We start from the raw sequence: 27,957 nt of genomic DNA, 5'->3' as shown, positions 1-27,957 counted from the left end.
GCAGGCACCCAGCCTTTCCCGGCTGGTTGCCGCCCTTTTCTATGGCTCCCTCCAGTGGTTTGACTCGAGGGAACACCACAGTGTGTTCATTGCGCAACTATTTCTCTTAAGGAGAGAGAAATGGGAAATGTGAATAAAATCCACACACTGCAATTCAGAACAGACCGGAAAACACGTATTGTATCAGTGCCTTCCTCCCGATTCATAGGTCGTCCATAGTGTGCTTGACTGCAGTCATTACCTATTGACTGGATTTCCCAAAGGGACGACCTGCAAACAACTCTGGTCCTGACGCACCTGTGCACTTCCTGAAATCATGATCCAGCATGTTGCAGAGCACCCAGTCAACTGTCAAGGTGGGAGGGGCTTGGTTCATACTAAAAGAATGCCACAAAAAGCCTCTCCACAGGTTCCACAGGTTATACTCTGTGGCGGCGGTGAGAAAAGGATGGCCATCCCGCGCAGCGTGCTGATCACAGGAGCCAACCGAGGCCTGGGGTTCGAGATGGTGAAGCAACTGGCGGAGGCCATGTCCACTGGACCTTCCTCCACCTCCGTCCATCGGCTGTTCGCCAGCTGCAGGGACCCGGACGGGCCCACGGGCCAGGTGGGTTGCTTTGCACGCGGTACCGCGGCTCTCCAACGGCGAAGGCGAGGCCGACGTCTGAACGTTACCAAACTCTGTTTTTCCCTGTTTTCCAGGACCTGCAGGTGCTGTCAAAGAGGTACCCTGATGTCATCACGGTCATCCGTCTAGGTCAGGTTCTCTGTGTTTGGCCCACTTGTGTCTTACAATAGCTTTCTTCCGTCACATGTCCACAGACTATTCTCGGCTGCATTGGTGGCCCAGTGTCCTGGTGGTTTTCTGAGTGTCTGCTATTGACCGCCGCAGGTGTTCCCTCTCCCTCTCTTTCTGTCAGACGTCATGGACATTGGCAGCATAAAGCAGTGTGCCCAGCAGGTTGGCGCTCTGCTGGGGGCGGGGGGACTCAACCTGCTGATTAACAACGCGGCGGTCCATGCTCAAGGCACCGTGCAGACCACCAGCCCAGAGGACATGCAGACTGCGTTCAACACCAACCTCCTGGGACCCATGACCATCACCAAAGTGAGTCTTTTTTTTACTTAATTTTTTTTTTATCGTATTCAGAAAGTTTTGTTGTTTTTTTTGTCAAACCGGAGATATCAGTCTACTACTCTAGGAATTTTGTGTGTTTAAGCTGATCCAGTGACCCCAGTCTCATATTTGTTGTCAATGTTTCAATGCGCTCGGTGGTATTTCTTGTTCTCAGTGTCAACACAGCGTCTCCCATCACCAGTCATTACGGGTTTCCCACTGAGTGAAGGCAATTATTTTTTTCTTGTTGTTTGCCATACACTTCCAGCATTATGTTGAGTAAACATTTACCTTTCTTGCCGAAAGGTTTCATCACCCTCCTCCTCCGCCCCCACTCTCTCTCTCTCTCCTCTGCTGTCGCTCCTCTTCCTCATCAGGAGTTCCTGCCGTACCTCCAAGCAGCAGCAAAGGCCAGTGGGATACCAGGAATGTCCTACAACAAGGCGGCTGTCATCAACATCAGCTCGAAGCTCGGCTCCATCGCGGCAACGAAGGACACGTTCAGCGCATTCTCTGCCATCTCATACCGCATCAGCAAGGCAGGCAGTTCATAAAACCACTAACAGGCCAGGAGTGGGGTGATCAATTGGGATTATTGGACGGTTTATAAGGCCCGTCACCTAAAATGAGTCTCGACACCCCTGGTTTAAGACTCAAGTCTTCATCTTCCATCAAGTCCATTGAGCCTGTGAACTAACACCAACAAACTAACAAACTGCCTCCCGCTCGTTCTCCCTCCCTGCAGGCGGGTTTGAATATGCTGACTATGTTCTCATCGATGGAGTTCCGGAAGGATGAGATCCTGTTTGCTCTGCTGCACCCTGGCTGGGTGCGAACTGCCATGGGTGGGAAAGGGGTGGGTCATGAGTATTTTCTTCTATTTTCAGCGGTTCAAGATGATAAATTCATGATAAAAATGCATAAATGCATAAACAGACTCTGAATCAGCGCATGGTTTATTAGTGTGTGTAACGTGCTTCATTATTTCTGACAATGAGAGAAAAAAAAAAAAAGCGTTGAATCAATCCAAGTTACAGAGAGTAGAAAAATTATTTGCAATTTAAGAGAGCATGTTACTATTTTTATTTTTTTTAAACCTCATTAATGCTTATTGAATACAATTATCCAGTGGGAAAATAATATTAAATGTGCTTTTTGTGACCACCAGGGGGCGATTGATGCCCCGGAAAGTGTGGAGGGGCTCCTGCGTGTCATGGACTCCCTGACAGAGGAGCAGAGTGGAGCCTTCCTGGACTATCAGGGCAAACCTCTGTCCTGGTAGTGTTAAACACCCATTCTGCTGATTGCCACAACACAAACCCTTTTTTTAACAACATGTTTTATAACAAATACCTGCAATGAGCATCAGATAGAAACACGATAACTTTGTCTGATTAAAGTTTCGACACTGAAGCCTGAAGAGTCTGTTGATTTCACCGTTTCGCGTCGTGAGGCGTAAGGTCTCTCCGCGTCACCAGGTGTTGCTGTTCCACACAGCCACCCTCGAGGGGCAGATCTTCAGAGGGCCAGGGTTGTTGCCGTTGATGTTGGCCCCCGGGCAGAAGAAGGGGAACATCCTCTCGGTGAAGAAATCATTGAAGGTGTAGATGGGGGTCATGTTCACCGGGTTGGAGAAGGCCACCTCTCCAGAGTCGTAGTCCAGCTGCACCCGGACCCTGGTCAGCTCCCCGTGCGGCTCCAGGCGGGTGCTGGGGCGCGTCATGGCCGAGTATTCGCCCTCGCAGTGGGAAATCATCCAGAAGCCGCCCTCCGGACAGCCCGAGATGCGGCCCTTCCTGTTGATGGACTCCTTGACGACGCCCAGCATCCAGTCCACCTTGTCGCCCACCTCCACCTCCCAGGCATGGCGGCCCGAGGTGAAGCCCTCAGAGCCCAGCACGAACACAAAGTGGCCGAAGCGCTCGGGGTTGTCCGGGCACTGCTGGACGGCTCCGCCGTTGGCCACGCTGGTCAGGTCCTTGGACAAGGACAGCCAGGAGTACGCCGTGTTGGGGTCCAAAGTGACCGGCGCTGACGAAGGCAGGGAACAATCGGCCGTTAGAGGGGGTTTTTCAAGAGGAAAAAGTCAAGTTTTAAAGAGGTGAGTAGAGGGGAGGGGGGGCTCACTGTGTTGCACCAGATCCACCATCTTCACCCACACCTGGTACTTGACGGAGCTGACGTGCTTGGCCACGTTTATAAGAGCCGCCGACACCTTCTCCGGCTCCTTCACGGCGACCTGAGCTCTGCGGCAACGATGAAGGGTGAACCAAAGCAGTCCAACAGCAGATGAAGAGGTGAATCAAAAGGAAGGTACCGGGAGAAACCGGACTCACCTTTTCTTGGTGCCGCTGTAATTCTGAAATCAAAAGAAGAGCGCGTCACACAAACCTTCCGTTATGTTTGCCGAGCCGCAGAACGGGAAGGGGGGGGGGGGGGGGGGAAAAAAAAAAGAAGCTTATTGGGACTGCGGCGGCGTTTGCTCCTTGCCTGAAGGAAGGAAGCGTTGCCGGACGCGATCTCGTTCTCGACGGCGATGACGGCGTGAGAGAGCGTGAGGATGTCTCGGGTCAGGCTGTCCGTCTTTTTCTTCACCGACTGCTTCCTCTCCTCCTCCTCGTCACGCAGGGCTGCCAACCTGGCCGTCTCTTCCTCCTGGAAGAAGAGGCGAAGCTGCTCGAACTCCTCCCTGATCTGGCGCTCGGTGGCCTGACTCTGGTTCTGACGAACACAGAGAGGGTTTGGTTAGCGGACGAGCGCTGGGCATATTTAAAGAGGCAATCCGTAAGATGGTCTGCGTTGGGTGGAGTACAAAACCCGTAATTCCAGTCCCCTTGGTCACTTCAGGCGGTGAGGATATCATTTTGTTGTTTTTTTTCATTCCGAAGAGTTTACTGGGCACAACTAACTACTCCGGTTTATCAAATTCACACCTACAATGGAAACGTAGAGGAGCGTTTATTTCGTTTTTTTCTTCGACAAAACAATCATACGGATTGCCACTTTCATTACTCGAGAGCCTTTCCGAAACCGTGACAAATCTGCCACGGCTGTAAACAGAATTTGCGAGCACTTCTCCGGGTGTTGCCACAACAGTGAGGGGTGGCCCGTGTGTGTGTGCGTGTGTTTACTCCCCTACGCTGCTGCAGTAGCAGGGCGTACAGCGTGAGGTCGGCTCGTGTCTGTTGATACCTTGATGTGCACGGTTGTATCATCACACTCCTGCTTGGCCTCGTACAGGTGCCTCAGGCTCTTCTTGAGCGGAACCAGCTCTTTCCTCAGCTCCTCCTACGGGAAGGTCGGAGGGAGGGGAGGGGGGTTATAGGAATGGAGTGAGAGTGTATTGCAAGTGCAACGTCTTCAGGCGACTAAGTCAATGAATTTTAAGACGGGCCCATACCGGGTGGGAGATGATCGGATTAGCATTTCCAAACTGGAAGGGGGTGCCACGCACTTAGTAACAAGTTTTCTCGAGCTTCAAGTGCACTTCATTAAACTTTGCAGGACATTTATGTATTCACGAGGCTTTCAGAGCTTTTCTTTGGGGTATTAAGACGCTTAGTGCATATTTTGTTCGGTACACTTAATATTCTACTCTTAACGGGACATCATTAAATATGGCCTTCAGTTTGCAGTAAGCATTAATAACAACAACCGAACAGAAGCTGAAGGAGAGCCTTACCTTGAGGTCTTGGGCCGCCTCTTCTAAGGGACAAACACTGTGGCCCTGGTGCCTCTTGGAGGTGTGACACACACAGCAGATCACTTCCAAGTCGTCCCGGCAGAAGAGCTTGAGAACCTCGCCGTGCGCGGGACATTTGACCTCGGCCACCCCCGGCTGCTCCCCCGCTGCTCCCGCGCCGCATCCCTCCGCCTGCCGCTGCTGCTCCTTCAAGAAGGTGTCGGCCACGTTCTTCAGGGCCAAGCTGACCGTGGGCTCCGTCAGGGAGCACTTCCTCCTGCACACCGGGCACTCGCGCCTGGCCTTCTTCTTGTTCCAGAACTGCTGCAGGCAGGCTCGGCAGAAGCTGTGGCTGCATTTCAGCACCACCGGTTCCCTGAAGATCTCGCAGCACACGGGGCAGGACAGCTCCTCCTCCAGCATGGAGCTGGACCGGGAGGAAACGGCTCGTGGCCTAAGAGCCGAGATTAATTTGGGATTCTGGAGGAAGGACAGCTTCCCGGGCTGGGAGGAAGCACGTGGACGCAGAGCCATGGTAGGTTCCTCTCTGCGGGCGGCTCCTGTTCAAAGTGGTCTTTCTTCTCAAAAGCAAAGAGGAGCCTGCAAGACCGAAGGCGGAAGACGCCTCTCAGCTTTGTCCTGCTGCACTAACAAGGTGAAACTGGGAGGCTGTCTGAGGGAACAGAATATTTTGGCCACAAGAGGTGTAAGACTCGAGCTTTGCACCAAGAGGGACTTGAAGAACAGGTTCACATCAGCTCATGTAAATAGAGGTTTTCATTCCATTTCGGACCAGCCCACGGCCAGAGGAGATTCAATGCCTTTTCCCTGCCAAAGCTGTTGGAATTCAGAAGGTTTTATAGGGATCACATTTGAAAAGGGCATTCATACTGTGTGTGAGCTGGCAAACAGCTATCGATGCCAACGTCGACAGTGAGCAGTTAAATTAAAAAAAAAAGTGTCTTCGGTTATTCTCCAATTCCTTATCACTCTTATGTGTGGCTTTGTGAGACATTAAATGTACAGTTACATTTTAATTATTTTTTATACTAAATGTGGCTTCTTCAACAGCCAGGGAAGTGGGAATAAACAGACATACATTGGGTCCTTAAAACAGGCATCCAATAAATAAGTCATATCTTGCTTTTCCTCAGCTCCCATGAACAGGAGAACCTATTAAGGACATAGGTTATAACCATATGAACCCAGCCACCTTCGACGGAGTGTGACGTGTCAGTGGGCCCTGTGATCCAACATTTACTCATTCACGCATTTAACAAAACAAAACACAACAGAAAATGTCATTGTTGTTATTATTGCCATCACAACTGGACTTTGACAACAGTGCATTAGAAAGCCATCAACATGTTGATGTTCTCATTTGTGTTACAGTGTTCTAGCATCAGTCATCACATTAACCCACGTAGATAGACACTCATGAGCATCAAAGAAAGACAGAAACAAACCATCGACTACAAAAAAAAAAGGTTTATACATGTGAATATAATTTGATATTCAGACAGCAACACCAGAGTTATTTGAAACACATAGAGTCGTAGTAGTAGTTGGTGTGTCTGAAAACTTCCACCCACAATGCTCCGTATTCTTCAAGGCATTTCCTTGGAAATGCATATTTGCATAAGAGTAGTAGAACAGAAGATTTTTTAGTTTCCTTACTTTTTAATCTGAACTTACTCCCTACGGCCTCTTTGAATACTGCTTTCGGTAATGCTTTAAAAAATAACAAAGACAGTTCAATACAAGATAAAACCACTGCCTTCCCCGGGCTTCAAGAGAATCACTTCAGGTAAAAAGAAAAAGAAAAGTCTACACAACCCAGGTAGGGGTTCTCATTCACTTTCTAAAACAAAAATATAATAATATTAATAATCCTACAGCAGGGTAAAGTAACACTTTTTTTCTTCGACACCGGCATAGATCATTTTGGTATAAACTTAAAAGAGAGCAATGTGCTGCGTTTCTCTCTGTGCAGTTTATCTTCCTCACAGCATGGAGTGTCGGCGAACATGTTGCTCCCTCTGTAACCGCGACAAGTCTGCACTCAAGTACTTCAAATCCCACAGGCTCCCTCGCGGAAAAACAGTAAGAAACTAGGTGATGAGAAACGTAACAGCACGGGATCCGCAGAGCGAGCGAGTCGGAAACGGGAGGCGCGCCGCGGGACCCGGGGCGGGGCCGGAGCGGAGGGTCGGCTTGTGTGCTAAGCTTTGTAGGGGCCGACGCCCAGGTGAGGTACAGTGGAGCTTCCTTGGTTGTTGTTTTTTTTGTTTGTTTTTTTTTGTCTTATACAGCGCAGTGCAACACAGTGCAAAGAGAAAAAAAAAAAAATCACTTGTGGTTTTATTTTTTTTAACTAAGAATCAGATATTCACTTTGTTTTAGGCAAAGTCATTAATTTCTCCCACACTTGAGACTTGTGCTGTACGACGTTTTTTTTTTAGAAACGGGACAAAAACACCGGCGGCCCGAGCGGAATGGCCTCAGCGTTTTGAACGGGGGGGGGGGGGGACGTTCGTCCGGTCCGCTCGCGCGGCGGGCGGGGCTCGCACAGCGTCGCCAACGTGCTGCGACGCTACATCCTGCTCCTCTACAAAGAGTCTCCCAAACTAGTACAATCCACATTAAAAGTAGAAGTACACAGGGGGAGGAAAAAAAAGAAGAGTCTTGACGGTAGTGTAATGTCTCCTAGGAGTGGCAATTGTTACGGGCCTCAAACCTTTTTTTTTCTGGTTTTTTTTTTTTCTTTTCTTCCCCACACACACACACACACACACACGCGCGCGCGCGTACAGGTTGGTCCATTGGTTTCCATGGTTACAGCCGCCCGACCTTCGCGTCACCGATGGCGCCCCAGACATCAAAGACAAATTCATCTGGAAAGGCGAAGTCCCCCAGGGTCTCATCTAAAGCCTCGGCAAACTCATCGGGGTTCCTTTTGTCCTTCCCCAACTCCACCATTGTGGCCGCTGACGGAGGAAGAAAGGCAGCGAAAAAGAAAGAGAGAGAGAGAGAGAGCGAGAGAGAGAGAGAGAGGGAGAGAGAGAGCGATCAAATAACATTCTGCCGACACTGAATCAGCGGCAACTGTTCTATTTAGTGTTGGGAGCCCACGTGGAAGGTGTTTAAACCGCGGTTTCGGCTCTCACCCAGCTCACTGTCTCGGATCCCCATGTAGCTCTCCAGGAGGTCATCCACCTTCTCGATGGCCTTCTCCTCAAATGCAGACGGCTGGCAGGGGGAAGAAAAACACTCCGTGACATTGAAATCGACGTTTTGTCCATAACGCCATACATAACTTCTAATTCAACTGGGAAAAAAAAAACAAAAAAAAAAAAAACTTCACAAGAACAAGAAAAAAAAAAAGACAAAAAAACCCCAAAAAACACAAAAGATAAGACTCCACACGCTCACCAGCTCCTCCACGGTGGCAGGACCCTTGGCGCGCAAGCGAAGGGTTCCCCTGCCGGTCCCCAGCTGCCCACCCGACCCAGACCGGGACCCGCCGGACCTTTGGCCGATCATGTCTACACGGGACGCAACGGAGGGAAAGCTTATTGTAGCGGGGCAGTATGTTGCGAAGTAGGCAGAGGACAGGGGCGTGTTCTATGGGTCTCGAAGCAAGAGAGTCATTGTTGAACCTCCTAGGTTTCCATTTCCAGATGTAAATGTTATAAAAAAAAATTAAAATGAAGTAAAAAGATCACCTTCCCTTCAGATTTTTTTAAGGATTCAAATTTGGCTATTATTGGTCATTTAGAAAAAAATTATAATTGGTGAAAACAGTAAATTACTTTGATTTGTCAAATTTGAGGATAACTTGCAAACCCTTCTTGTTTGTTATTTATATGATTGTACTTTCATGGACAATTTCTGTTTTATACTCTATCTGTGTATGATGTACTGTTTTGTTACTGCGATCGTTGCAATAAATAATAAAATTCTCTCATATTCAGATAATAATGCGTATTATCTTAAATTGTCTAACCGACAATATGAACTTCTCATTCACAAGTCCATGACCTGAGGTTCCCAGCTGCAGCACGGACGCCGGGGAGTGGCCCAACTTTCCATTCAGAGGAAACCCTGCCTAATGTCAGCTTTGTTTTAACGGCTTTGTTGGAAATTTCCGGATAATAAAAAAAAAAATATATATATATATATATTATGAGCAGCCATATGTTGACTTGGCACCATGCTCCACCCACCGAAGGCCTTGAGAGGCTCCACCAGTTTGATGGTGAAGTCTTTTCCTCTGGGCAACTCTTTCAGCATCTTGGCAACCTCGTAGTGTCGACAGCCGATCAGACCGTGACCGTTGATGGACTCAATCATGTCCCCGACGTTGATGACCTGAATCTGGTGGATGATGCTGCCTTCTCGGATTCTCTAAAAAAAACAAAAACACATACATAAATAGATAAACAGATTAACAGATAAACAGATAGATAGAGATAGATAGATAGATAATGTCCGGTGAAAACACAATGGCACCGCTTACTGCCTGTCATTTATTATTACACAACGCAGTCGTTTCAACGACAGATACTTATTTGTATAGTGATCAGATTCCACTTTAATAGTCAATGGGGGATACTCAGGAAATACACATATTTTTCAAATGTTTCAGGTCAGTTGTTCCCTGCGGTTTTTCACTTCGCTGGCTTTCCAATTCTCACCTTGATGAAAGCGTAGCCAGCTCCGTTGTCTGTGATGGTCAGCCCGAGAGCGTCCTCCCCTTTAAACACCTCGATCTCCTTCTTCTGCCCTTTAATGTGGGCAAAGATAAAGTCTTCCAGCCCAATTTGACCTCCCAGCAGCTTCTCCATGTCCACCTTGTGAGTGTTCAGTGTGCAGAACATCACCTACGGAATAGGCACAGAGAATCACAGGCAGGTTTGTGTGTATATAGTTTTTACATTGCTGTATTGGGTTAAAACTTCATGCATACCAAAACCAAAAACCAAAAGAAGACGAGAGATAATTGTCTTCTCTCCATGGTGGCCGTACAGACAGATTTAATTCCGCGACCAGCTGAGACCAAGCCATGGCGTGACGGCTTCTCTGTAACTGCATTAAATGTCGCCGCCGGGAAACCTGAATAAGCACCTGTAACTCATAACCGAGAAGCTGTGACTGGAACTGCCCCCTAATAAAATGTTTATCTTATTTTAAAGGGCCATTCAATTAAACTGTACTTAAGCAAAAGCCCCATTTATTAAGACCGAGTTAACTTGCAAGTATTTTTATATTTGAAAACCCTGCAGTAGCGGAGGTCAGCTTGATCACAGAGATTATACTTGAAACAACATGTTCTTGGTTATTAATATTTAAACATACATGCACGGAAAAAAAATCTCCACCAAACAGGAAACTCACAATATTGTCAGACTGTCTTTCCACGATATACGGGGGCGCAAACGGGGCATTTCATCAGGTTTTATGACTCTTAGGGTTTTATTGACTCTTTTGCACTTCACAGCATTAAGCTGTTGTGCCAACATCCATACGAACCATAAGAGACTAGAAACAGGAAGTTGTGCCACTTCCTATTGACAATCCACTAAAGCCGAACTTACACTCTGGATATACCGCGGCGATTGCATAAAACGCGATTGGGAAAAACAACGCGGCACTGTTGTTATTCAAAACATGTCCATAAAATACGCAAGCTTATCATTTTCGGAAAAAAGGGAGCTCCCACATTTTTGCTAGCATTGGGCCGCTCCCGTTCTGCCCTTTCACACGCAGCGCCCGCGGTGTTCCACTGCCGGTGCGGCGGCAGAGGAAGCCGCCGCTCCGGCTCACCTCCGCAGGCGGGATCCCGAAGGCCTCTCCGATCTTGGCGTAGAGCTCGCGCACGTTGCTGAAGCCCTCGATGCGTCCCGTGGGGCTGCCGTGGGCCAGCTGGGTGTGGAAGATGAGGCGGGGCCTCAGGCCGCTGGGCGGCGGCGGCAGCCCTTCCGACGCCGCGCCCTCCCCCATCCCGCCGCCGTCCAGCCCGTCCACACCCGGGACGTTGAGCCCCGCCCGGATAGGCTCCGCCTCCTCGTTCTCCACCAGAGGCGACGCCTTCTTCCGTCGGCCCAATCCCAGAGGCATGGTCGCGTCGCCGGCGGAACCGGACCGGGTCCCGATCGGTCACGCTGCGGGTGGGTGGGCGCGTATGTACGCCGCCGCAGTCCAGGTTACGAAGCTCGCGATGCACGGAGGAGGCGCGGCGTGGAATTATACATCCGAGCGCAACGATCCGCTTATCGGAGCTGGGTCTGTGACGCTCAGCTGCGTGGAACGGGACGCAGCTCTGGAGAGAAGGAACATGGAAGCAGTCTGTTAAATCACAACTATATACAATATCCAGTGTATAACAATACATATATCAAGTGCAGTATATCTAATATTGACATAACTAGTTTGGTTTCCACAGTGTAACACAGTATGTGTACATATTTTATATAGCTACACAAACTTGCATAATGCCCTATATGACAGTGCGAATTGTTGATACAGAGCTTTATTGGCACTTTTTTAGGTTTTGTTCATTTTTTCTTATTCCCTCTTGTTTCGATGACCACGTATGTTCTCCGTTAGTCCCCCGAACGGTTCACTTTCAGCAGCCCGGCGGCGATTTAGCTCCGGAGAATGTAATCCAGTGCTGTGTAGACGACACCAAATATTCAGGCAATTTAGTTAGTTACGCCAACAGAAAGCTAACGTTAGCTGCTAGTGAGGCACTTTCGCCAACTGCCATGAGACGCTGGCTCTGGAAGTTGACGACACAAGTTACACGTGTGTAACTTCCAAAGGGTCGAACTGAGAAATGACTTGATTGTGAGACGAACACGGTGTTTCATCCGCCATGCCATGACTATTCCACTCAACCTATGGCGACAGGATTGCTATGTTTAGTAAGTTAGCTTAGCTCGACTAGCATGGGAAATAAACATGGCAGCACATCATCCTCACCGGACTTGTCAGGACCCGGAGCCCCAGCGTGGGGGGGGCGAGGGGGGGGGGGGGGTGTAGGCGCTGCTTGCGGCGGGTCGGCGTTTCAAACGTGGGAAGAAGGCGACATACCCTCGGCGTCTTCACCGACCCGGCTGCGGATGCGAGCTAGCGGTGGGACGTGACCGAGATCCCCGCAGGAGGGCGGAACCACGGACGGCACTCGGCCGCCGGAGGAGGAGGAAGGGCGCGGCGCTGCCACCTGGCGGACACGGGCCGCACACGCGCTGTGCAGGGGGGTCTCAACGTGGGGTCCCGGGCCCCCGCCCCCCGCCCCGCCCCGCCCCAGGGGCCCGTCGACAGGTTGCAGAGGGTCCCCAGCAGAATAAATCAGACGACGTTTCGAATCGATGGTTCGGATCCTAGCGTCACTGTTATCGCTAAATATAGTACAGGCGGGTACGAGGGTTTGGTTCTAGATCATATCTCACGGTGAAAACCTTCTCGGACCATCGCACCATCGCAGAGACCGAATCTAATCGAACCGAGGGTCCCTGGTGTGGAAGAAAAAAAGGTTGGAGATTTGATATGAAAAGCGTATGTTACCACGCCAACACCTGTTGGAAGATGGAAAGCTCCCCATCACCAAAACGTGCTGCTTTTCATCTGCATTTAATTCATTTGCGTTGTTTGTCATTTGCATTGGATGTTTTTCCTGTTTCGTGTTTTTAATTTTTAATTTTTTTTTTATCCTAATTTTATTTCACTGTGCAGCACGCTGTATTTCACGGCCTGCCAAATAAAATTTGCAGAATAAATACAACCTTGCTGACTTTGCGAGCCGTTAGGCAAAGCAATTATTTTCAGTACTTTCATTGTGGGCACCCCCCCCCCCCCCCCCCCACCTAAGTCTAAATCCACAGGTTATTGGCCTTCATCATTTGAGGACATTCCCTGGACGAATGCCCGGACAAATTACCCCGATTCCACAGAAGAGCTACTGTAGCACTAATTACTGAAATAGTTGACGCTGCTATGATAGAAAGGTGTCAGAACACACAGTGCATCACAGCTGCGTATGAGGCTGTGTAGCCACAGACCGGTCAGAGTGTCCATGTTGACCCCTGTCCACCACTGAAAGCACCTACAATGGACATGTGAGCATCAGAACTTGACTATGGAGCAATGGAAGAAGGTGCCTGGTCTGATGAATCACGTTTTCTTCTACATCATGTGGATGGGCGGGGTTAGGGTCCGTTGGAGCATCTGTGGGATGTGCTGGAACAACAAGCCTGAATCCATGGAGGCCCCACCTCACAACCTCCAGGACTTAAAGGATCTGCTGCTAACGTCTTGGTGCCAGATGCCACAGGACACCCTCAGAGGTCTTGTGGAGTCCATGCCTCCACGGGTCAGAGCTGTTTTGGCGGCACGAGGGGGAGCGACACATTATTAGTGGTTATATCTTATCCATTTCTGGTGGTTTTAATATTGTGGTGGATCGGTGTATACGTATGTATACTGTAGCTGCAGAAAGTAAGATCCTAACATATCGTATAAAATTTGAAAAAATTGTATTCACCACCCCACCAAAGCTTCTCTGGAACTGACTTTGTAACGTCCAAAATCACCAATCCTGAAATCCACCCTATTGTAATCTCAGATCACGGGCCGATTAGTTTCAACCTCATAAAAATGAAACCGACCGGAACCCTCCTGGCAGGTGGCGGTTTAACGCCTCACTTCTGACGGATAAAGAATTAAACCATTTACTTTCCAGAGAATGAACTTCCTTCGCTGAACTGAATGACTCTCCAGAAATATCACCATCCCAACTCTGGGAAACGGCGAAGGCAGTTCTAAGAGGTAGTATTATTGCATTCTCCACTCACAAGAAAGAGAAAGGACAAGAATATCAAAACAAACTTGAACAACGATTAAAAGACTTGCACTCCCAACGAGCCCACCCACCCACTGAGCAAATCCAAAATGAGATCCGGACAATTACATCTCAACTGGAGAATATCATCCATCAAAAGATGCAATTCCTCATGCAACGAACAAGAATGAAATATTTTTCGCGATAGAGAAAAAGCACTTATGATGGCCATCAAAGATCCACAGGGAAGGATAACACACACACCGCAAGACATCAATAAAATATTCAGAGACTTTTATAATAAGCTATATCACTCAGATAATTAATCAAATATATCAAACATTAACTCATTCCTCGATGATATGGACCTCCCTAAACTATTCACAGAGCAGGCCACCACATTAGATCAACCACTTACTCAAGAAGAAGACAGGAAAGCTCTCTCGTCTATGCCCAACAATAAATCACCTGGATCTGATGGCTACCCAGTGGAATTCTATAAACACTTCTGGCCACTCAAATCCCCAATATTCATCAGAATGGTTACGGAGATTAAAATCAACCTCCACCGTGCTTCCGCACATGAATACCGCTTTCATTTTGGTTTTGCTCGAACCCAATAAGGACCCAACCCTCACCTCCGGTTATAGACCCAAGAGAAGAATTAATTGCGATTTAAAGATTATAAGTAAAACACTCACCAACAGAATTGAGAAAGTAATTCCATTTATAATTCACCCAGACCAACAGGCTTTGTCAAGGGCAGACACTCATCCTGCAATATGCAGCGTTTATTCAGTCTGATCAGCATATCTCAATGGAACAACTTAAATACCGTTATTGCTTCCTTAGCTGCCGAAAAAGCATTTGACACAGTTAATTGGACATAACTCTTTTCCACCCTCAACAACTTTGGCTTTGGAGAGTCCCTCATTCAATGGATCAGAATCCTGGACAACTCGCCATCTGCTTCCGTCATCACCAATGTTTACACTTCACAGCGTTTCACTCCACAACGCGGCAAGACAAGGATGTCCGCTCTCCCCTTTACTATTCGCCATCTTTATTGAACCCCGCGCGGCCGCCATCCGTCAAAACTGTAATATCATTGGCACACAAACAGGAAACTCTGTTCACAAAATAAGTTTTTATGCAGATGATATTTTGTTATTTTTACGGAACCCAATGTCATCCCTATCGGAAGTGTTCAATCTTACATCTTAATGTTCAGCTATCTCAGACTACTCAATAAGAAGAGTCTCCAGTGGGAAGACTGGAATGCTGCAACCCAGTAACTTCCCTTAACCATCACAACGGGCAACATCAGATACCTGAGTATTGCATCTTCACCAATAGGATATCAGTTGTGAAAATGAATATACTCCCAAAAATAAACTAGATATTTTCAATGACCCCAGTCAACCAACAGTAAGTTGGTTTAATACTCTAGACTCACAATCAATTATTTATATTGGAAATACAAGAAACCGAGAATTAAACTAGCAACACTACAAAAAAAAACAAAGACCGTGGAGGCCTAGCAGCCCCAAACTTCAGCTACTACTATCTAGCGAACCATCTTCAAATTATAATTAAATGGTTACAACCAGAGCAACAATCGGGCCATGGATGGCGAGACATTAAACAAACAGAATGCCAGGGTTTATCAATATCTGATCTCCCATTCCGTACGGAATCAATAAGGAAACATAATTGCTTTAAAAACCCATTAATCACAACGGCTCTGTCCGTCTGGGGGAAATTCATCGAACCCAGTGGTCACACTCTATCTCCAAACAAATTCACCCTAATCTGGCACAAGCCAGATTTTCTGGGTAAAATCACCAATAATCTTCAGGTCTTGGAAAAGACAAGGAATTACTCATCTGGAACCAACTTTTGAAAACAATTCGCTTATATCCTTCCCAACTTTAACCCAAAGGTATGATATCGGTGGCCACGGCTTCCTTCAATTCCTTCAACTACAGCAGTCTCTAAAAGTTAAGATCTAATTCATTCAACCAACAACATCCTACAACCAGCTCCGATGACTGAACATCTCACTCATATCGGTCATTTTAAAAATCAATTTTCCAGAATATACAAACTTTATTTAAAACAGAAGAGACTTCATCGTTACCTAAGATGGAATGGGAAAAGAGACCTTGCTGTTTCCTCCGATATCAACCTGTGGAAGCTTATGTGCAACGACACCTTTTCTATGACCCGCAATTCAAAAATGCAACTCATCCAAAATAAGATTCTGCACAGAGCCCATATCACGGAACACAAAACGTTCAAAATGGGTTTTGTGGATAAAGACGTCTGTTCTTATTGTTCCCTCAATACCAGAGACGACCACTTTCACGCCATCACGCTCTGCCCACCTATCCAAACATTCTGGACCGACATCACCAAGAAGCTATCAACCCTTCAGGGTTCGCAGCATTCCAGTCTCCCCGTCTGTATGTCTCCTCGCTGACATCTCCTCAGTTGACCCACCACTCAAACACCAACAACCCGTCTTGATCGCCTTAACAATATCCAAGAAAAAAACATTGCTCAATTGGAAAAACGTCGATAATCTCCGGGGTCCGTGTGGCCGCTTCCCGGTCTGCTGCACCCCTGCGTTGATCCGGTTGTGCTTCGCCTATCTCTCCCAGTGCGAGCTATGTAGGTTGGGATGTGGCAGGCGGCTGCAATCTTGCCCGTCACGCTCCTGCCCCAACGTGCTTCTGGTCACGTCCTGAATTTTTAATACCACTCATATTAGCTTACAACACATACACTCGCACATAAATCTTACTCCGAACAACCTTCCACCAGACCAGGGTCTGCTGGGCGGGAGGGGTGCGAGTGACTCCGGTTCGACACGCTTGGAGGACTCGCACCCCCCACACCCCGCAAATTTATCTGCAATTGCCAACAGCACACATTGAGCGCTGGGGGGTTTTTTTGGGGTGGGGGGGCGCTGATGGGTCGGTGTGGGGGTGTGGTTTGCCGGGTGGGCCCCCTGCCGGCTGGGTTCGAGTCTTCAACACTTGCGCCTGGTGGTTTCTGGCATGCTGCCACCCGGGGGGGATATGGAGAGTGCCGCCGGGTGTCTTCCCCTGTGGGGCCGCTTGCTGTTGTGGGTGTGGGTTGGGGGTGGCTGTCGGCCTTTGCTCCCGCTGCGTGGCTTATCTGCGCCGGGTGCCCCGGGTGTGGCGGGCCCACATATCTGGCGATCTACAGGCGTCGGCGGGGGACGGTGGTGGGCTGACATCCAGGTGCTCAGGGCTCACGGCTGGATGGGGCGCATGGTCTCGTCTCAGGGGTGCAGGGCGCTTTCCTGTGGCCGCGGGGTGTCTGTACGGCCACGTGCCTCAGGGGTGGCTTCGGGGCCTTTTCCGCCGCTCGGTGGTGCTACGTAATAAAACCGACCCTATACACCGGAACCAATTGGGACAAGTCCCGTACACTCACCGGTGGACACATCACACGCATACATATTGGTGGTCTCATCACAGGCACACACACATCCCCAACACCCTCCTGGTTACATCCTTCTCCTTTTCTCCCTCATTTACTGCCATAACTATCACAGGAAGAGGCCACGTGCCGAATTGTTGTTCCAGTTTTCCTGAACATAATTAACTAGTTTTTTTCTATACATTTTACATTTACATTACATTACATTGCATTTAGCAGACGCTTTTATCCAAAGCGACTTACAATTGTTCAAACACCGACAGACGCAGCCATCAGGAGCAATTAGGGGTTAAGTGTCTTGCTCAAGGACACTACAGCATGCTAGCAGGAGGAGCCTGGGATCGAACCAGCAACCTTTAGATCACTAGACCACCAGCTCTACCTCCAGAGCTACCATCCCCATTTTGTCGTCTGATGTTTATTTTTTTCCATGTACATGTTGTTGTTTGGTTCTATGTTTATTTGTCTCACCCGTGGTGATTCTTCCCTCTTGGAGTAGTGATTAGTTGTTTATAGACCCAAACATGGTAAGATACTTCCCCAAAGAGGGGGCTTGGTGGTGGTTCTCTATAACCAAACAATTGTGCTCTTGTCATACTACAGGTCAATACCAACAGTGCAGCCAGTAGACCCCACACACACACACACACACACACACACACACACACACACACACACACACACACACACACACCTGCATTTGAGGTAACGTATACAAGCCGAAAGCCTAGAACATCTGCCCTGGAAGCACAAAACTGAGGCCCAAACTGGACTAATGCTGGATTAAAAGTTGTCATATGTGCCATAAAGTGAAAGCACCATTGTTATTTCAACAGTGACACCTACCAGCCTCAAGGCCGAACACACTTCACTAACATTTTAAATTCAGAAAATGCTCTTTAGTTACCCAGTCCTTGAGACCCAACTTTGAAAAAAAATCCAAGTGCAATTGTTTTATATTATTAAAAAAAAAAAGATATGTGCAATACACTAAGTAATCTGGTTCCTATTTATGGTGATTTTTATTTTATTTTATTTTTTTATGTTTCTATATATTTTATATTGTTTATAGTGTGCTTGATATGCTCTATATTCTGCTGTCCCCTTTTTGCTGCTGGGACGATGAAATTTCCCCGTTGTGGGACTAATAAAGGTTTATCTTATCTTATCTTATCTTACACAAGACTTGAGTTATAGCAGCAGTTATTGATGATTCAAGAATTAACAAAGAGTTGCCTTGCAAGTTGAGAACTTCAACTTCAACACTTGCAGACAGCACAGGTTTAAAAAAAAAAAAAAAGAAAAAACACATAACAGACAAGATAACACATTTCAGGTATATTCCCCAACCAAATCAACCCCTAGTAACAGATGCATGTCATTATTCACCCATGAATTTGTGTTTCCTTTTTCGGTTTCGTGTAAATATTACGCAATGTATATTATACGTTTTTGCTCCCTTAGAAGCCACAAGTCTGTATGAGCTTATAGAGCTTATTGTGCGTAATCACTGGGTGTCATGACATTTCCCTGCATACTGTATATGTATGACCGTAAGTATATTTATGTGACAAATAATCCCTTAAACTTGACATAAACCTAGCTTTAAGAAATCATGTTTTATTTGTGATGTCATGGAGAGAACACTAACCATGATCCTAAGTGTAACAGCGACATCTCTGATTGGTGAAGCTTGCTGTTACCATGGAAATGTTTACCGTACTGGCTGATGGGTACGCAGATGAATGAAATTCATACTGAGGGCATGACCCTATATCCCTATTCTCGTTTAATTTAAAAGACCATTTAATAGAGAAAAAGCTAAACCAGTATCCCGCTTTTGTTTCATGCTAGTCAGAACAAAATTTAAACCCATGAATTTAAAATGTTAATACACCCATTGGGTCTGGATTGGCATGAATACCTCTTCATACTAACTGGTTTGGTGGAAGATTGATACTTGTGTGCACATGCCCATGGGCACACGCCCATTCAGAAGCTCTTTTAGGTAAATAAAGTTGGGAACAATCAACTGTACGCTTCCTGAACAAGAAGGTCGTTATACGTGCAACTAGCAACCTGTTGTATCTGCGGTGATGGTTGTAGTGGGGAAAAACATTGAATTTAACAACAGTAGAAAACTAGATTCAAACATAATTTTTGTAAAATATTTGGCATGTTCAACAGCCCTGTTAACAACATTTTTATATTGAATAAATCGGACACTAATGGGGTTTAGTTGATTAGGTATTTATTCACCGATATGGATCATCAGTTAAATGTAATTGGGAAATTTGTAGTAGGATCATAAGCAAAGTCAATAAATATTTCCACTGCATAACCAAGCCATGAAAACTAAAAAAAAAAAAAAGAAAAAAAAAAAGTTCAAAGCAGAAAAATAAGCTCTAAATAACATAAACAACAGGTAAAACAAAATAATGTTTACACTTTTTTTCCCCCACAAAAAGGAAAACATTTGCAACACCCTGCCCCGCAAATATCCTTTTGTAAAACAAAAGTAAAACATTACAGAGATTACACATCTCTACATTCATGTTCAACCCCGTTTGTGTCAGTCAGAAAGTTAAAGGGACCAGTTATGTGCCTTTTTATACAAGTTAATATAGATCTCCGAGGTCCCCAAAACATGTTTCATTTCATGCTGGAAATACCACCCAGATTATGCAGCGTTGCCATTCTAACACATACCAACCTGTTCCAAAACAGGCTGCTTTTTTTTTGTGGGAGGAGCCATCCCCAAAAGGCCCGGAGTTCTGTGAGCCCATGGGGTTTGAGCACAAATTCCGGGTTCTGTGGGCCAATAGCGGAGCTTGGCTTCCAGGTTTCTCTGGAACTTTCACCGAGTTCACCTTATCAGCCCACCAAAAAAAAAAAAAAAAACAACAACCTTTTTCTGAACAAATTTCAAGCGAGAAATAAGCAATCCAGCTGTTGAATCTTGACTCCTATTAGATGTACAAGGCCGAACTCAAAAGTTTGTTCCGACTTTCGCTGCCTTGCTCCAAGCTTGTGGGAGCCACCGCACCGGGACGCGGTGATTTTGTTTCATGTAAACGTCGGAAAATAAAATAAATTCATTGTCTTCTCTTTTTATTGGTTTTGTTTGGAGAAACGCACAGTGGATCGTGCGCCGCAGCCTGCAGTTTATTTTGTTGTTGTTTTTTTTTTGGAAAGAAACAATTATCTTTTAAATACATACATTATTATTGTCTGCAGTTTCTTCACAGACAGTTGGCACCAATTCCTCTTTCTTTTAAAAGATTTGTTTGTTGAGTTACTCAGACTCATTGGCCCTTTGGGGTAGGGTACAAAGGGTACAAAAATCTGATCGGGGTGTTTTCTGGCAAAGGCTGCCCACAAAAAAAAAAAACTGACTGAGTTGTGTTATTTCATAGTTTGCGTGTTAGAAGACCCATCAGAGACCCAAATGTATGTGCGCAAGCACTGAAACGTAGGTTTTTCATAAAAGGTCCCCTTTAAAACTCCAGTGGGAGTGGAATGACGAGGTCGAGTAATGTCAGACGGCCGTTGTATCACAGGCGGTCACACTGGAATAAAATAAATGTGTCCAAAGTTCTTGAAAAGCAGCAACTCTTCATTAACTCTAGGACATATTTTAAACATTCCCATTTGTAATTTCATCCCGCGAGTTTGGAAATCTGTGCAGACAAATTTTACGGTGTAGCCGTAATTTAAATTTAACTCCGAACATCACCAGTGTCCATATAGACTCAAACCAAACAAGGCTCAAAGCAAATAAATAAGCAGATGGACAGAAAGGATTTGCAAACCTCAATAACTCCGAGAGGAGGAGAAAACGACTCAGTTCACAGCATACATGGGATTGGTTACATTTTTGCTCGAGTTACTTTTAACCAAGTCCTTGATAAACGAAAAGTTGGCCATTGATTAAATAAAACAGTCGAACGGATCAGGGAGTAGAACAAGTCATAACAAATAATAGGTGTTTGTTTTCTTACCTAGTCTAGATACAACTAACACATGAGATGTATCTTCAAGCAAAGTAGTGACCCGACTTCAGTCAAAGCCCGAAAATATCACTCCTACATTACCTTTAGAATTTTACACACAAACACACTATTTGGCACAAATGCCTCCCGCAAAAGAAAAAAATAATTAAACCACTAAAATAAAGGTATATTAGCAATCAGGTGCCGTGGGTTCCGACATGAAAGACATTGTGGAACAGCAAAGCATATTTCGCAAGTTGATCGATCTTTAAAATCCCACTGTTTCTCTTCCTTAACTGAAAACAAAATTCTCAGAATTTTCTGTTTCCTTTTAAGTCTCGATCCAATCACATGTTATCACACTGCATAGGTTTTATTGGTAAACAGAAGTATTCCCTACAGATGGTGCACACAGTGTGCACATTATTAGGTACACCTGTACAATCCCATGTAATCCAATAAACCAGCTCTACCATGAATTCTACTTATATGAAGTTTATAATTTTCAGTTTTTGTTGACAGTCAGAAATGTGTAAATTCAATGATATTTTTATGACTTAGGTCATAGTTAAATGTGGTGTTGTACTGAACTACATCATATTGAGGTGTTTATTGTTTTGTCCCCTATGGACATACATGAGGTGGACAGAATATTAGAAAAACCTCTGAATATAATGCAGCTCCTTTGACCTTAATATAAAAACATAACTGAATTACACCTCTTCAATGACAGCGTGAAAAAATTATAGTCAACATAAAGCAAAATGTATGGCTGAGCTGTTCCTAATCTCACACACACACACACACACACACACACACACACACACACACACACGCGCACGCGCATTTGAGGTAACGTATACAAGCCGAAAGCCTAGAACATCTGCCCTGGAAGCACAAAACTGAGGCCCAATTTGGACTAATGCTGGATTAAAAGTTCAAGTGCGACATTTACAATTAGATTTTTGCCATAAAGTGAAAGCCAGCACCATTGTTATTTCAACAGTGACACCTACCAGCCCCGAGGCAGAACACACTGCACTAACATTTTAAATTCAGAAAACGGCCCTGGGAGGCTTATACAGCCCCCTCTACACCTGACTCACTGAATACTGTTACACAGCCTAAACTGAACAGAGGTAGCAAAAGCATAGTTTGCTCTTTAGTTACCCAGTCCTATGAGACCCAACTGGATCGCCTTGTAAAAATATAGATTTCGATCTTAAAATAGTGAAATTAAATGCGACGGGAGCTCCAATGCGGAGGAGTCCCAGGCTCATCGGGACCAATGGTACCTCGGATGACATTGGTTTTTTGTTTGGATAACGAAAAATAAAACCTGGAAGACACATCCTCTACGGCGGAAGGATCTCACTCAGCGCTTGACGGGTGCTTTGGCCCAACTTGTCAGGGAATTTGACGGTAAAGTCCAGGACCATGTCTCCCCTCTTGTCGGGACACTTGGAGAGCGGCAAGCCTTCGCCCGCGATGCGCTTCTTCATCCCGGGTCGGACGACGTCTCTGGAGGTCACGGTGACGTTCCTGCCGTCCAGCGTGGGGGCGTTGACGGTGCAGCCGCACAGCGCCTGTTAGGAACGGGGAAAGGAGAAGCAACACACGTGTTACACCAGAATCAGAATGAGTTAAGTCCGCCAGGGCCATTCAAATAATGAGGAACTTCATGGTGATGATTGGTGCGTTTCTCTACAGACAATTAGTAGTAAAGAAAAAAAAAAAAGAGGAAAAAAAAAAAAACGAAACGCTTAAACAGTCTGAAAACATGTTAAGATAGAATAAAAACAGAAGTAGAAATTGTCAAATATACACAAATCGTTTGTCAACATTATATGGTTTGTTATCATCCTATTATCAAGACAGTTAAACAGGAAAATATTTTGACATTTGGCACCTCCATCTATTTACAAGCAAACAAAACTCAATCAACATCAGTGAATTCAGAGGTGTGGCTGGGCAATATATCGTTAATAATTTTGATATTTTGATGAGACGAGATATCTTCTGGACTATTATCGTCATTCCATTTTTTTTCGGTATAATACGCTTGTGATATATATATATATATATATATATATATATATATATATATATATATATATATATATATATATATATATATATATATATATATATATATATATATATATATATATATATATATATATTTTGTATTATTTTCAGCTTTCAACAATCAAATTCATTAGAGTACAATTACGGTTTGTTACAATTAAATTGTAATTATATCTTTAAATAAATAAAAAGGTGGGCTCAGGCAGGATAGAGCAATCATATGTATGAGGACACGTAACAATAAAATTAAGATTATGGTTTTCTTAATATAGTTAAATGTTGTCCTGAAGACTGCATCACAGTAAAGTAAGGCTGTAAAGTAATGTTTTAGCTGTTCTTATCAAAGCCTGCTTGGTCATTATATCCACAATAACAATGAGTGTTGTATGTAAAACAACTTATTAAAGCCCTAAATTATTGTCAAATTATGGATATCGAGGTAAAAACAATTGCGATATTGTCCATATCACAATACGTTGACTTACATCTCTGAGAGATATTTTGGCAGGGTAAATAATGTCCGACCCATCTCGCCGGAATACTGGATGGGGTTTGTCTTTCACCACAAACACCACATCTGCAGGAATGTTGCTGGGGGTTTCATCTCCCTCCCGGGGGAATGTGATTTTGGTGCCCTCCTTCCAGCCGCGCTTGATGTCCACCGTCAAGATCTTGTCCTCATTGCGCACCGTGTAGCCGTCCGGATTCAGGCGCTTGCGGGAAATCTTCATTTTCTTTGTGCAGCCGGAGAACACCTCCTCCAGGCTGACCTTCAGCTCGTGCACCACGGGCGGGTCCTTCTTTTTCTCGCGGCCTCTCTGGTGGCCGACGGAGTGGGGCTTGAAAGACCTGGGAAACCCGCCCATTCCCCCCATGCCGAAGGCCGCGAAGGGATCGTCGGTGTCCATGTTGTCGCCCCCATTCTGCGCAAAGAAATGGTCGAACGGGCTGCGGCCGCCGAAGAACTCTGCAAACATGGCATGGGGGTCTCCGTGGAAGGTGTAGTTGAAGTTGGAGCCATTGGGTCCTCCACCACCAGTGGGTCCCTTCAGTCCTATTGGGATACAGCACAAAACAAATCAATGTTGTTTTCATCCATACTTAGTCTTCTTGCCTGATTTACAAAATTGAAAAATTAGGTTGGTATGTTTTTGGTTTTTTTTAACATAAGAAAACTGCCGTGTGGGATTTTAAAGTAGTTTAGGGTCGATCATGGAGGCGCGGGGAGGTTTTAATTGGCACTTTAACCTGTAATCTGTGGTTTTATTATATCTGGGCTCGACAGTAACTGTTGCCTGGTTTCCCTCGGTAACCAGATTGGGTCAATTGGCAACCATTTTGTGTCCTCTGGTTGCCCCCCTTGGAAACCACTTTTTAACATAAAAAATAGGGGCAGCAAACCGCAAAACGTGCACCCCAAAATAAATGCATTTGTTGCATTAGTGATATTTAAATATTGCTGTTACAGCCAGGACCAGAACACTGCACATGCGTTGGTGCGTTTAGTTTACTCACGTGCGCACAGGCACTAGTGGACGGCAGTGAAGCAAGGTTATCACAATAAGGGATGCAAACAACATGCTTTACAATGAATGTCGCTTTTTTTTCTTAACTTAAATTTGGGTGACTTGTGTGAAGTGGCCAAACCGATCCGGAGTGTTGTTTTTGTTTGGGTTTTCATTATTAAGCTGATATTGTGTTAGAACTAAGACGTGGACACAGCTCTAGTCTCCGGTTGAAAGCTCTCCAACGCGATGCTGCGTTCACTGGCTAGGAAAACTGCAATGCGTGTCGGAAGTTCATGGGATCCCGGAAAACTGTCGGCTACCACCATACCAAGTCTACCTATCAAGTGTATTCCAGAGCTTTTTTCACCATGTGTTTGCATCCCTGAACAGTTAACTAAAACCAAATATTAAAGCTAGGCGTGAAAAAAACAATTAGGTAAAACTGGACAGAAAAAAAACAACAAAAAAAAAAAAAAAACTACCCGACACAATATTGTGTACTTTCAAAAGTAAGGGGTTAATTTGGTCAAATTTGTCAACATACCATGTAACAATACAATTAACCAGTCCTTATCTTTGTAGACGGACAGCATTAATAATTTGAATTTACCATTGTTAACAATTAGTAGACAAACAGGACTGTTGAGATTCTTATTTTCGGTGTGGTATGGAGCATTTTTATGTGGGTGTAAGGGAGCAATGGAGAGACAGCGACACAGGCTAAGACTTGTGTTTCTTCCACTCTGAGGATTCAAATTCTGTAAAGTTTCAGATAAAATACAAACGACAAAGAATTGTTTGGTTACTGTAATAAAGCGTTTCAACATTCTTTTATGTCAAGTTTTCGTTATAAAGCTGACCTATTAATTACATAGCATCTTAATTACTCAGAATATAAGCTGACTCAAAAATGGCGACCATATTTTCAGTTTCTTCAACCAAAAGCTGATGCCTGGTTGCCAGCCTGGCAACCACTTCTAAAAGTTAGTGTTGAGCCCTGTATGTCTTTTTTATTTTAATCTGTTTGTAGCGTTTTATTTCTATGTTTTTATTATACCTTGTTTTTATATGACGTCTTGCCTCACATTAAGCACTTTCGCTTGCCTCTTTCCTTATATGTTTTTACCAATTTTAAGGCTGGTATGGGGACAGACCATTTCAAGGAAGTCTTGTAATCAAGTGTCAAATGTGGTCTGTAAGATAACAATGTTGTATTACGTAGCAAAAGTTTGTCGTCATTGTCCCCATATGTTATGCGTAAGGTTGTGGCCCTATGAATGTGATCATAAGGCTGGCCATCACGGCCTATAAAGCGGTTCAACCGGTGTCGTTCCAAAAACCCAGAACAGGATTTTTTTCCAGTAAGTTCATGTAGTGATAGCACTGCTTTAGTTGCTGTGTTTGTTGGAACACCGGCCCTATATCCTTTAAATAGGACTTCAGCGAGGAACAAGTAACTGGTTGTTAACAGGCGACAATCACAGGTATATGTTCAAGTTCAAGGGATTATTTGGCACATACATATACATACGGTCATACATATATGCAGTGTAATGTCATGACACCCGGTGATTACGCACAATCAGCTCTATAAAATACTAAAATGTGCGTATATGGTTGACAATCTAAAAATCTTGATTTCAATTGAGGATCTATGTGTCAATTCCACCGTGACAGCGGTAGAGAAGGACATGTCCGCCTATCGCAGAGGAGACATTCATTGGCATCGGCGATTACACCACATGCGAATGCAAATCCAGGTCGAACCGTTGGTTTGCCCTCGACCCGCGCTCGGGGTCGCCGCGGGACTCACCCTCTTCTCCGTACTGGTCGTAGATCTCCTTCTTCTTGGCGTCGCTGAGCACGTCGTAGGCCTCGGCGACCTCTTTGAACTGGTCCTCCGCACCGGGAGACTTGTTCTTATCGGGGTGATAGCGCAGGGCCTGCTTGCGGTACGCCTTCTTAATCTGGTCCTCGGAGGCACCTTTGGCTATTCCCAACACTTTGTAGTAATCTTTCCCCATCGCAACAAGCTGCTCGGGTCTCGGGGCTCATATGAGCATTATTGTTGTTGTTGTTGTTGTTGCTGCTGCCGCTGCGGCTCGAACCGCTCAAGCCGAACACCCAACGCGAGGTGAGGTAGGGTGCAGCTGTCAGTTTAGCGAGAGCTTCTTCTAATCGCCGAACAACGCCGGATTTGACCCGATTTGACAGCGACGCGGTCGCCGTGAAATATCGGCAACGCTAAACCGTATAGAGCGGGATTATTTAGAGCTCTGGAACGGAGGCGGACCGCTTCGGCGCGGGGCCACCAGACGTCCGGAGAAACTTCTGGAAGCGGCTGGTGCTGCCGACGTGTGTCATGTTGTCAACACGCACTTCCGCCTGAAGCCCCGCCCCCTATGGCGTGACGCACACGCACACGCTTCTAGGGGGGTGGGGCCACGCCGTTGGCGGGAAACTGGGAAGGACTTTTTTTTTAAATGTTTCACAAATGTTTAAAAAAGAAAATGTTTTCATGTATTTAGCTGTCGGTAAAAAAAAAAAAAAGAAGAAGATTTTGCCGTAATCAATGTCAATTTAAGTCCATTTATTTTCTGTACTTGGCAAAAGTTACAATAAACGTTTTGGAAGAGGCTGGTGTACGCGCTTCCTGCTCAGGCCCCGCCCCCTCAGCGGTTTCCTGCCATACACGTGCGCTGGGGGCGGGGCCATTGGTGGGAAGCTGGAAGGTCTTTTTTTTATGTTCTAGAACAACAAATAACTGTAACTATTTTAAAAGTGAAGGTCAAGTTGATTTTTCTTAGATTTACATTCACGTCAAACGGAATGGTGCCACAAGCAGTGTACGTTTAATTAAAATGACATTTGGTGAGCGCTTTAATTGACGCTGACGACAACGGGGGGGGGGCGGTCTCAGTGATTCGGAGGCCCGAGGCGGCACGAATGCGGGGCTCTCCTTCACTTCACTTAATGCACTTAGTGGCGACTAGACAATTTATGAGAGGGCGCTCTTTTCGGTGAGCAAAGCTAAATGTGAATTCTGACTGAAGCGCAAGAAACAAGAAGGGACAAGAAGAAGGTCATGAATATATGAAAAGAGCCCTGAGGCCATGACCCATGGCCTGCTGGGGAGCTGCTCCATACTCCACAGAAAGTGTTCAAACTTTTTTTTTTTATTAGAAAGTGTGTTGATACTGTTGTTTACCCCTCCATGTAAATACAAATTGATGTTTTTTCATAGAAAATATTTTGAA

General features: G+C 45.6%; 4 protein-coding genes across 4 annotated transcripts; 1 reads left to right on the top strand and 3 right to left on the bottom strand.

Moving 5' to 3' along the window:
• Positions 1 to 438: 438 nt before the first annotated feature.
• Positions 439 to 2,530, top strand: LOC307237143 (C-signal-like). The gene is made up of 6 exons (XM_080009793.1): positions 439 to 607; positions 703 to 757; positions 921 to 1,108; positions 1,495 to 1,656; positions 1,863 to 1,973; positions 2,286 to 2,530. The coding sequence occupies exons 1-6, from the start codon at positions 449 to 451 to the stop codon at positions 2,397 to 2,399; spliced, it is 789 nt and encodes a 262-aa protein (XP_079865919.1). The 5' UTR covers positions 439 to 448; the 3' UTR covers positions 2,400 to 2,530.
• A 58-nt stretch (positions 2,531 to 2,588) lies between these two features.
• On the bottom strand, positions 2,589 to 5,333 carry LOC307236377 (E3 ubiquitin-protein ligase TRIM39-like; the record flags this gene model as incomplete). Its single annotated transcript, XM_080008776.1, has 6 exons — positions 2,589 to 3,148; positions 3,245 to 3,363; positions 3,454 to 3,476; positions 3,608 to 3,838; positions 4,310 to 4,405; positions 4,800 to 5,333. The coding sequence occupies 6 exons, from the start codon at positions 5,331 to 5,333 to the stop codon at positions 2,589 to 2,591; spliced, it is 1,563 nt and encodes a 520-aa protein (XP_079864902.1).
• Positions 5,334 to 6,095: 762 nt separating this feature from the next.
• On the bottom strand, positions 6,096 to 11,929 carry gipc1 (GIPC PDZ domain containing family, member 1). The gene is made up of 7 exons (XM_080009941.1): positions 11,784 to 11,929; positions 10,626 to 11,121; positions 9,497 to 9,682; positions 9,026 to 9,206; positions 8,232 to 8,344; positions 7,967 to 8,048; positions 6,096 to 7,786 (listed from the first exon to the last, which is right to left on the bottom strand). The coding sequence occupies exons 2-7, from the start codon at positions 10,917 to 10,919 to the stop codon at positions 7,635 to 7,637; spliced, it is 1,008 nt and encodes a 335-aa protein (XP_079866067.1). The 5' UTR covers positions 10,920 to 11,121; positions 11,784 to 11,929; the 3' UTR covers positions 6,096 to 7,634.
• Positions 11,930 to 19,372: 7,443 nt separating this feature from the next.
• dnajb1a (DnaJ heat shock protein family (Hsp40) member B1a) lies at positions 19,373 to 26,984 on the bottom strand. Its single transcript, XM_080009480.1, has 3 exons — positions 26,514 to 26,984; positions 23,678 to 24,246; positions 19,373 to 22,690 (listed from the first exon to the last, which is right to left on the bottom strand). The coding sequence occupies exons 1-3, from the start codon at positions 26,722 to 26,724 to the stop codon at positions 22,460 to 22,462; spliced, it is 1,011 nt and encodes a 336-aa protein (XP_079865606.1). The 5' UTR covers positions 26,725 to 26,984; the 3' UTR covers positions 19,373 to 22,459.
• Positions 26,985 to 27,957: the final 973 nt, after the last annotated feature.

This window comes from Zeus faber (assembly GCF_960531495.2).
Source record: "Zeus faber genome assembly, chromosome: 11".
Lineage (NCBI taxonomy): Eukaryota > Metazoa > Chordata > Actinopteri > Zeiformes > Zeidae > Zeus > Zeus faber.
Note: the sequence above shows the minus strand (reverse complement) of the source record. Positions and strands in the feature narration are given on the sequence as shown.